Source organism: Photinus pyralis, unplaced genomic scaffold (genome assembly GCF_008802855.1).
Source record: "Photinus pyralis isolate 1611_PpyrPB1 unplaced genomic scaffold, Ppyr1.3 Ppyr1.4_LG3a, whole genome shotgun sequence".
In the NCBI taxonomy this organism is placed as follows: Eukaryota; Metazoa; Arthropoda; class Insecta; order Coleoptera; family Lampyridae; genus Photinus; species Photinus pyralis.
In genome coordinates this window covers 11,505,151-11,515,255 of record NW_022170509.1, presented here as the reverse complement: position 1 = coordinate 11,515,255, position 10,105 = coordinate 11,505,151, and the positions used below count along the sequence as shown (strand labels likewise).

The following is a 10,105-nucleotide window of genomic DNA, read 5'->3' as shown; positions in this document are numbered from 1 at the left end:
ACTGAATGAAACTCAAAGTAACATGCCATTTAAACTACTCGTGTAATTTGTTGCAGATGGACGCGGTGCAGGTATAATAAAACTTATTGTATATTAAATCTTATCGTGTATTTCCGTGCTGAGGTACAAATTTCAATACATTTTTGTTAATTTCAGAAGATGTACAAGATAGGATTCATTATAAAATTAGTTGTTGATATAAGTAAATGAAAGGAATTGTCGTCGTAGATATAAAAATTTGTTGGAATTTGTTAATTTAATGTCCAATGATGTACCTCGGTAACATTATTTTATTTAAATAATTATCCAAAGTAATACTCTAGCTAACATTAGTTTGAACAAATTATCTATTCAAGGCAAAAGTTTACTGAAAGATTGTTGCAATAGTATGTGTGCAACTTTCTAAAATATATTTTGTTAATTATTATAATTAATACTTATACAATTCTTTATAATTGGTTTAAGTATTTTACTTATGCTTGTTTTAGGTAATCGAATGAAGTGCAGAATTCTTCGTTTAACGAACGAGTCTAAAACTGTATAACGTTTTATATATGATCTACAAGTATTACACAGACACACATATTAAAAAATTAAATTTAAGTATAATTAATAACAGTCTCTATTTCAGTTCTGGTCATACAGTAATATTTAAAAGAAATTGCGTTAACATCTCCAAGTCTGCACTACATTTCAACTACCTATCGATATTAATACTGAATTGTATATACTATATTTGGCCAATCTCAAATGAAGTAACAATAATAAAAATATGCAAGTCTTTGAGTATCTCCCAGTATTATAATAGTCTATACAAAACGTAATTTTATAAAATTGTTTCATACTTACTTTCGCCATAAAAATTTTATTTTAATACAACTACATCAGAAGTTTGTGTTTAAAATCTGTAAGGGACTATGTACTTCAAGAAGTTGGAAAAACTACACCACCCTGTATAAGCGCTGATTATTATATGTAGGAATTTCACAAAATATAAGCATAAAAAAAACTAAACTACCAATACTGAGCAAGAATTCTACATCAGTACATTATTTAACGATTTAAAAAATTATCCTGATATCTTATGTTATTATTTAAAATTCTGATACATAACTATAATGGTCAGTAATGTATAAAATGTGCGTATGAATGAGTAACGTCGTATATACATACTTGGTATTGGTATCGGAATAAAATTTGCGCATGAATGAGTAACTGTCATTTATACGGTGGTGTTGGAATGAAGTAGATCTAAGTAAGTATACTGTAAACAGTAAAATCGTTGTGCAACTGTGACTACATCGTTGTAAAATAAGCAATTATTGCAGAGTTTGATTGCAAAATGACAGTTATTCATTTAAAGCTACTTCTTATTATTTAAATTTTGATCTGTAGCTGTGTACTATGTTAACATGAAACAGTATGGTTCGTCCCAATTAAAACAACCAAATTGTGTAGTAAATGCACCTACTTAATAAAAGTAAAGTTAAAATCATAGGGTTTTCAATCTACGGTATCAGATATTGGAAACCAGTAAACATCAGATACCCATAACATCACAATAAGTATTTTTTTAATTTTATTAACTACTGCTTATGATTCCTCTGCTTCCTCTCGGAATAGGTATGTAGACCAATATATTACATTAAATAACGCAAAAACCAAGGGAAACGTTATCCTTGAAATTACGTCGATACGTTTAGATCTTGTGGGAAATTTGGACAACCATGAACGGCAACAGTTAGGTCTCGCGGGCTGCATGTGAATTTCACATTGACGTACCTTTTCCATACTCAGCGGATCACCTGGATGGCGTACCAATGGCTTCTGAAAATAGATTTTTAGGATAACGGTTCTTCAACTCTTAGAATTCTATTGTTGGAAATATACAACCCCCACGTTTATACAATAGTATACAACACCTTGTACTGACCAAAATGTTGATGAAATTTAAATTTTCCAGCATTTGCGTGATATTCCAATTGTTCCTCATAAGTCATAATATCTATTATACCTTGTGTAGCACCTGTACTAATTTGTAGGTATAACCGACGCAAAGTGTTTAGAATAAAAACCCAATATGATTTTCTACTACCTATACCTATGTCTATAAAGTCCACCTGTATACTAAAGTGTAAGCAAGAAAGCTTTTGTTAACGATGTAAGAATTTCAAAAAATTGTGCATTTACGCGTTAAATGCAAGAAGCAATTATCAAAATTTTTGCCATAACGTCAGAGCTGAGTTATGTCTCCGTAATACCTGTATGAACGCACATCGTAAACAAGTATTTTACCGATATGGTTGATAGAAAAGAGAGCACAAGCTAACCAGGTGACAATAATTGAAAAAATAATCGGTTATAATCAAGAGGGTTTCAGTTCTGGTTTTGAAATGGCAGTTTTGTAAGTGTATCGAAAAAATTTCAAAAAAAAATAGAAAAAAATTATGAGCCAACATGTATTTGCCGTTTAACTGGTGAAATTAGTGAATGCATAAAGATTTTGATCAACAGAGGCCACAGGTTCCTGAGGACAAAGATCTTAAAAACGATATGTATAATTCTTAGTTGGCAAAATTGATTGAGATTTGGTGCCGTGAAGCGCATTTATAGTATACTAAGGAAATGTTTGACTGGAATTTGTGCAACACTTGCGGCTTGTTCGTCAACATGTGAAATGAGCTTTAGAAGGTAGTACCTAAAGCTGCAGAAGATACACAATGACACCATTCATTACCAAGAAGTAATCAACATTTTAACTAAAGAAACTAAGAAATTCATTTGCCAATTGAATTTTTTCTTATTAGTTTTTTTTATGTTATTTAAAAAACAAGGTAAAGAAAGTGCGGACCTGGTTGAGTTCCGATGGTTATGGGGTGGTGAAATTTACCCTCTTTTTGTCTTTTTATCCGTAAACATCTGGGAGTAAGGAAAATGAATTGATGTAGTAAAATTAAGACTCAACTCTAATTCCCTGTAGATGCAATGAATTCATTATTCACACAAAGATTCAGTTTCGTGAATTTAAATGTCTACCAAAAGTTCCATTTCATTTTTAGGGCCGTATTTAATCTTTTGGGTAAGGCTTATTACAAGCAAAATTGCATTAGTTTGAATGAATTTAATGAGCCGAAGGCCTATATTTTCTCCATTAATTGTATTCCCAAAAAGGCGTCAAGCCGTTTACAATTCAGTCTGATTGGAAGTCATGTCTAGACTTGATGCATAGTATAACCTGAGCACGCTGTGTAAAGTTATTTCCAATGCAGTGTGCGGCCTACCTATATAGTAACCGTGCCATAGAAGGAATGTAGTGTACGGTCAATAGATATTAAAAAATAAAAAATAGATTACATCCCAAATCTGTAAAGTTAGAATACGCTGACCACTCACCTAAATGTATGTTGAACCGTGCTGCACTTCACATTGTATACCTAAACTGCAAACTGAACGCCTGAACCACTGCAACATTTTGTGGTCAATTTATATTAGAGTTTGTAATTAAGTTAACATTGTGGCAGAGGCAGGTAATTACAATTCTATAGTCACCGAGTACATCATTAACGAAAGTGGTTATTATGATGTTGATGTGTCACATCAATAAATTATCCGAATAATTAACTTTAATCAATCTACAATAATTTAATAACACTACAACGACTGCAAAAGGTAGATCGCACAGTATATTCCATCCCTGCATGGTTACTATAAGGAGACCGCACACTACATCGGTATTTTCAATAGACAGGTTCCGTACTTTCTGTTTTACTTATGATTCGGAAGACTTAATTACATACTAACACTAAACGAGTTGTAAATCAGCATAATATGCATGATGAAAGTGCATTTTTCGGAACTTCTATTGCAAGCCGAAATTCCACATATAGAAGCGTCTGTTCCTTCACAAAATGAAAAGGAAGATCACTCAATGTGTGATAAACAGGGATGCAGCGTGTCAGACAAAAATATTTCACTTTAGGAGTAAGGGAACCCAGGTTGCCAACAAAAAAAAGAAACAAGATGCAACTACATCACCAATTCAATTTGCCTTACCTAAAGTGACAAAACCAATGAGCCAACTACTATTCTCTTAAGCAAGAAATACTGAGTCAACTCCAGTAGAAATTTCCGATTCTGAGGTTTACCAGCCCTCAAAGACTAGGAGTAGCGGCACAAACCACGCCGCGAGGAAGAATTTTTACTATTCTGAGCCGTAAAATAATGACATCAATTTGTTGAGACCTCTCTATTACTACAGAAAAATGTAAAGGCAACGCGTTTGATAATCAGCACTGTTAGTAACATTAAAATGGTATGGACTCAATTGAAAGCGTACCTAATTGGCTCTTTGGAGAAATTATACCTATAATTAATTTAATTCGCAAAGAAACATATGTATGATGATCCTGCTGGATTAAATCCTAAAAACTCGGAGTCTTATAAAGTACAAAAGTAAATACAACATGCGTAAAAGGAACAGCCCCGTGGTTATAATGACCTCTCCTTGCAGGCAGCATAAAATTGACTACGGAAGTATTAGACATTTATTAGAATAAAACTAAAACTAATACAAGATACAGGATGGTCACCGGGGGGCTGTTTGCATTATGTTGTACGTGAGACCACTGTAAATACTTTCCTAAAATTTATACATAAAGGGAAAATAAAGGCTGTTTATGGGCGGTTTTTTAGAAGGTGTAGCAACTTCGGCTTCGATTCGATCATAAAAATCCAACGCAAATTTAAAACTAAATTGCTATCCCATTTTTGTAATTGTTCAGGTATTTATTAGTTCAATATTATGCATTGTTAGAGTTCACCTGTTTGTTTCTAACGCCAAGGTTCACAATTATAATACAAGACGTGCTAAGTTTATTAGAACCCCAGTTTCAAAATCTAGTATTTTTAACAATTCTTTCATTGTAACAGCTATAAAAATATACAATAGCCTACCAAATACCTTAAAGGCAAGTAACAATTCTGGTTTAAAAAAAAATTTGAATGCATACTTCAGGGAATTTGTTTTTTATTCTATATGTGAATTTTTGGATTCTTTTAAATAACTACCTATACATATTTTAAATTGTTTGTATGTGTATTGTAATATTTAAAAATTTTTTTTGTGTGCACATCTGTATTGTAATAATTGTTGTTTATTGTGCAAGATTATTCAACACCTTACGGTAAATATGAATAAAGTTTATCTAGTGATCTATCTAGTTGATGTGATTTTTATTATCATCAAAGAAACAATACTTCATTTCATGTATCATCTTACCTACTCATATAGGTAGGTATTGTATAGGTACATCATATTAAATAGAGAAATCTTTAACCCTCCCAGGTCCTCCAGAATTCACTGTCAGTCCCTGTTGGTATTTAGATAGACGGAGTGTCCGTCCAAAAAATGGATTGTTATTTTACATTTTCAGGTTCAAATTCGGCTGAACCTATCATGTAAAAATGTATGTAATCCATAGGAGCGATACTGGCAATAAAAGCTTTTAAACTGCGAGTAACTAATATAATACTAAAATATAATTACTAAAATTAGTCAACCATTTTTTACTCCAGAAAGAGCTTTTGATATAAATGCCTTTGTGCGGAATAGTTCATGTATTAAACTTGTAAAGTTCCTTTCATCGGGTTCACAGAGGAAAATGCAAAGTGCAAAATCCCAACGTTCACAAGTGGTGTACCCGGATACTGTTGCATCACAATCGTGAATCTCCCCTGTGCAATAGGTACTTAATTTAATCTTATTGCCCGATATTGAAATAGAATTATCAAAGCAGGTTGTGGGTACATACCATAGCAAAGGTAGCATTGCTATCGCTGTCCATGAGATCCGAAGTGGCATCCATGGACGCGGCATGTTCCAGTTCACATTGTCGCCTTTGTTTTTTCATGTTTTCTCGATGCATGTCTGATCGAGACGCGTAGTTTACCAACGCGAATTCTAGCAGGGCACCAAATACGAAGGTCAGACACACTCCAGTCCAAACGTCGATTGCTTTGGTGTATGAAACAGGGGGAAGTGAAGCATTTATTCCTGACGTCTGTGTTGCCATCGTGAGCAAAGTCGTTACCCCTACATGTAGAAAGTGTTTTAATCGAACAGGTTTCAAACATAATGAACGTACCTAAGGAAACGCGAGCTGGAACAGCTCCTTGGTCAAGCCAAAAAGAAACCCATGAAACTATAACTAACATACAACATGGAATATAAATTTGAATGAGGTAATAACTAAATTCGCGCTTAAATAGTAAATCAACCTTGAGACAGCTATACTCCCCTAAAAAGAGAATGAGACAAAAATCTTAGCAAACGGTTGTGGCATTGAAAATGTGCATACCGGTGTTAGTCTTACTATTGCAGTAATCCGTGAGGAACTTTTCGAGAGTGAACCTCGGTAAATGCAAATTTTTTACAACCTGAACAGGATCTACTTCCTTCCATAAGAATACTAAGTCGGCAGTTGTCCAACCATCTAAAATGCGAATGTGTAAAACAATGTATTTAGGAGATCTGGACATCGCCATATTCAGAAAGTACTAAGTAAAATCCTTAGCTTTGTGAAGTACCTACTTCCACAAAATATCAACACTTACATGCTAGCCGGCCCTTATGTTACATACAGTTAAGTGCCTTTTCTGTTTTTATAGCTTCCTCGTGCCTTTGCATGATTCCAACAGTGGTCTAAAAAAGAATCGGGCGTTATTTACTCGAGCGAAAACATGTTTGGCACTTTAAATAAGGTCACCACGTTTTGTAAGGATCCTATGGTAAATGTCGATATTAAAAAGAAGAAACGTAATTTCCCATTAAACCTCCCCTGTCGTTAAGCCCGGATCGTAAAAATAAGTTCAATAAAACATGCTTATTTACCTTTGGAAGTACAGTCGTTATTTTTGAAACTAAAATCCGAGCTCTAAGTTAGACATTTTTTTAAGTAGATAACTACATGCACTATTATAGACATGGATCGCTAACTCAAACTATTCGCTAAGGTTCTAATGTTTAATTACTTCAGTACTTTTTAATGTGTTATGTCCAGTTCTTAGTATAGGTATGATAATTCGCTTTTATTGTAGCCGCTGTACTTACAGCTAGCCATTCTCAAGGAACAAATCTGGCGATCTAGCGGATAAAGTTTCAGATTCATAGGGCATGAGAGCGTAAGTGATATTCTGAAAAATGAACGTTCGTAGCAAGTTTGATGAAGAATGGCGAATATGAAAATACCTTATACTATACAGCACCGACCCATCTGGATATATACGGATGTAGACATTCGGCATGATAATATCGTGAAAATGTCCCTCCTTTTCGTTAGAGAAAAACAGGTCGGGCATCCAAACACGGTTGGCTTGAGTGAGTGTGAGGTACTTGAGGCGTTCTCCGTAATCGTTGAATTTTAACCGTTCGTCCAGCCACTGCTCACGGAAAGTAAGTTGAACGCTGTACTCCTGGAATAGCCAAGGCAATGAAGGGACGGTCGGCGATCTCGAAAACAACCATGCAAGTGGCACATGCAAGCTAGGCAAGCAGCACAAACACACATGCAGCTCACACCGCGTGTTTTCTGCAGGGCTGCAGCGCCACACTGCATGCTCGCGCTGGTGCTGGTGCCCTCATTGCAACATCGCCACTCGGCCTTGTGCAAGTGAACGCAACCGAGTAAGTATTAAGTATACACATCCATCCAATACTTGACATGACTGGCAGACCGCCCACTCACCATTTTATAATCGTCTATTTTGCTGATAGATCGCAGAAAGAAGTTGATGTATACAAGGGTCGGGCCGTCTCCTACATTGTGTGAACAAAACAAACAGTATTACTCAGTTAGCAGATACAGTCTCGGCTGCGGGGCACGGCGCCAATCACATCTCGCATTGGCCACTTCCGCATGCAAGCACGCGGCTGTCGGTGCGCCGCCCCACTAGACACCGAAAGCACACGCACGCCGTCCCGCCCCACAGGAGATGAGAGATGAGCTATACTACCAGATAAAGTACCAATCAACACTACACACACACTAGTCAAACCATCATTCTCCTCTGCCAACAGCCACTTACCATAGTGACATCATCTATCTTTGAGATACTTCTGATAAATATGTTGACATGGACAACAGCGGGACCATCTGACAGGTGAAAAGAAAATGGCATCAATTAGTGGACATCGTCACCGGCGATGCGGATGCAATGAAGCACCGGCACCAGTGCCACTGGCGGTGAGCAGCGACTACCTAGTGCCCACTCAGGAAAGGCATTCAGCAATCAAACGCTATCAACCTACGAAGCTAAACTGGTGTCGGCGAGCAACGGAGAAATGTCGCCCCGCTACTCGCCGCCGCCCCATGCTGGCTCGTGTAGCACCTCTACCCTACCCTACTGCATGGTGTGGCCATCGGTCCACTTACCATCTTGATGTCACTAATTGTTGCAATGCTGCGGACAAACAGGTTTACTCGGACAATGGCTGGCCCATCTGGAGTGATGGACAATATGTTACATTGAATCTTATGTACACCAAGCAACGACAAAAAGACAGAACCCTCCTCTCTGGCCATCTGACCTAGACAAGACACAAAACAACTCACCAAAATTTAACTCACCTGTACCGTTTACACCTGAGGGACGGATCCTTGCATCGTATCGACCAGGTCCCAAAATTTGGTCCAGAATTTCCTTCTCCTTTTCGCGAAAATTCAGTTTGGGATTGCTACACCTATTTGAGAAATCGATTGATGCATTAAAGACAGTTGATAGTTTCGGCATACTCACAGAACCACGTGTATCACATGGGCGATTATTATAAATAGGGTACGGTTGTTCATTGTGAGTGTAATCCTGCACACTTTACAGCCTTAACTATACTCTTGAGCCATTCCCCACACCATCTCATTTATTCGTATGAAACACCTTTCTCATCACATTCGTAAAAGCTTCGGAGGCATTAGAGATCTGATCACTTGGACAGCTCACAGACGAATACCGCGACAAGGGACGCTGTATTGATCGTTACAACTTGAATCTCGCGCAACTATCGCGCCTCTTTGCACGCGTGCACACAAACCAAGCGCATACGTTTCGGACCCGGGAAGAACGTCACCAACTACATTAGCTCTTATAACCTTTCGCCGTAAATTTAGCTGCTTCATTTAAAAGGTTCGCTTTCGCATTAAAAATTACCATTTCCTCTTTTAGTAAAAGCCGCAATATTAGCAAAAAAGGCTCGCTGTTCATCTATCGATCCAAGCAAAACCATTGGAACTCTAAAAATAGAAACGCGAGAACACAAAAGGCATCGCGAAGGGTGTCAATATGCACTGCACTTACGTCACGATTACGTCACTACATTTATATATCATTACGATTTATCGAAACTTGTTTTAAGGGCACCCCCCCATTTAGAGCCGGTCCCTATATTTCTGTTCATTACATTCTTAAATTAACGATATCATTGCTGTGTGGTTTGATGATCGTTTTGTTTTTTTGTTCGTTTAATGAAACACTCTGTATATAACAGTTCTTGCACGTCAATAATTTCTTTCCAATTTCGAAATCCGAAACGGCTTACTTGGGCCGTTACCAGTGCATTGATTAAATTTAGCTGATTGTTTATGAAATAGATTAATGGTCATTGCTCACCCCCATTTAATGATTGCATTTAGTATTTGTGTTAATTAATATCGGGTCGCATTCTAAATAAAGCGCATTTGTAGATACAACGCAATTATTATGCCGAACAGTAGCTGTTTGGATATTTTCGAAATTGCAAGTAGATATGCGAGGAGAACAGTTTTATGTATGTAGACAGTAGACCCGTGCGTGTTTTCCTATATCCATTTACATTAGTTCTCGTTTTTCGCAAATCTAAAAGTTCCCGATTACCTACCTAAAATAAGGTAAGTAGGTATCTTAATTATTGATAATCAATATCACCTCTTTTAAGTATCTGTCTATCTATCCGCCTTGGGTGTCCCTACGCTTCTTAAACTTGCCGTCTTTCATTTCATTGGCAATTTCATTCTCAGTGGGCAACTAACTGAAGTTATAATTACTTGATTGAAGAACGGCAGTTGCTGTTTATTTC

General features: G+C 36.7%; 1 protein-coding gene across 7 annotated transcripts; it reads right to left on the bottom strand.

The window, feature by feature from the left end:
• Positions 1-735: 735 nt before the first annotated feature.
• Positions 736-9,295, bottom strand: LOC116165897 (glutamate-gated chloride channel). Of its 7 annotated transcripts, none has more exons than XM_031480646.1 (9): positions 8,794-9,295; positions 8,625-8,737; positions 7,743-7,813; positions 7,247-7,470; positions 7,109-7,191; positions 6,357-6,491; positions 6,144-6,296; positions 5,811-6,091; positions 736-1,824 (listed from the first exon to the last, which is right to left on the bottom strand). In XM_031480646.1, exons 1-9 carry the CDS (start codon positions 8,844-8,846, stop codon positions 1,594-1,596), a joined length of 1,344 nt encoding a protein of 447 aa, XP_031336506.1. In that variant the 5' UTR covers positions 8,847-9,295; the 3' UTR covers positions 736-1,593. The 7 variants fall into 7 exon arrangements, with proteins under 7 accessions (XP_031336506.1, XP_031336505.1, XP_031336504.1 ...); XM_031480645.1 differs by lacking the exon at positions 7,743-7,813 and adding an exon at positions 8,430-8,497 and having other exon boundaries at positions 736-1,827; positions 8,794-9,283; XM_031480644.1 differs by lacking the exon at positions 7,743-7,813 and adding an exon at positions 8,083-8,150 and having other exon boundaries at positions 736-1,827; positions 8,794-9,282.
• Between the last annotated feature and the right edge of the window lie 810 nt (positions 9,296-10,105).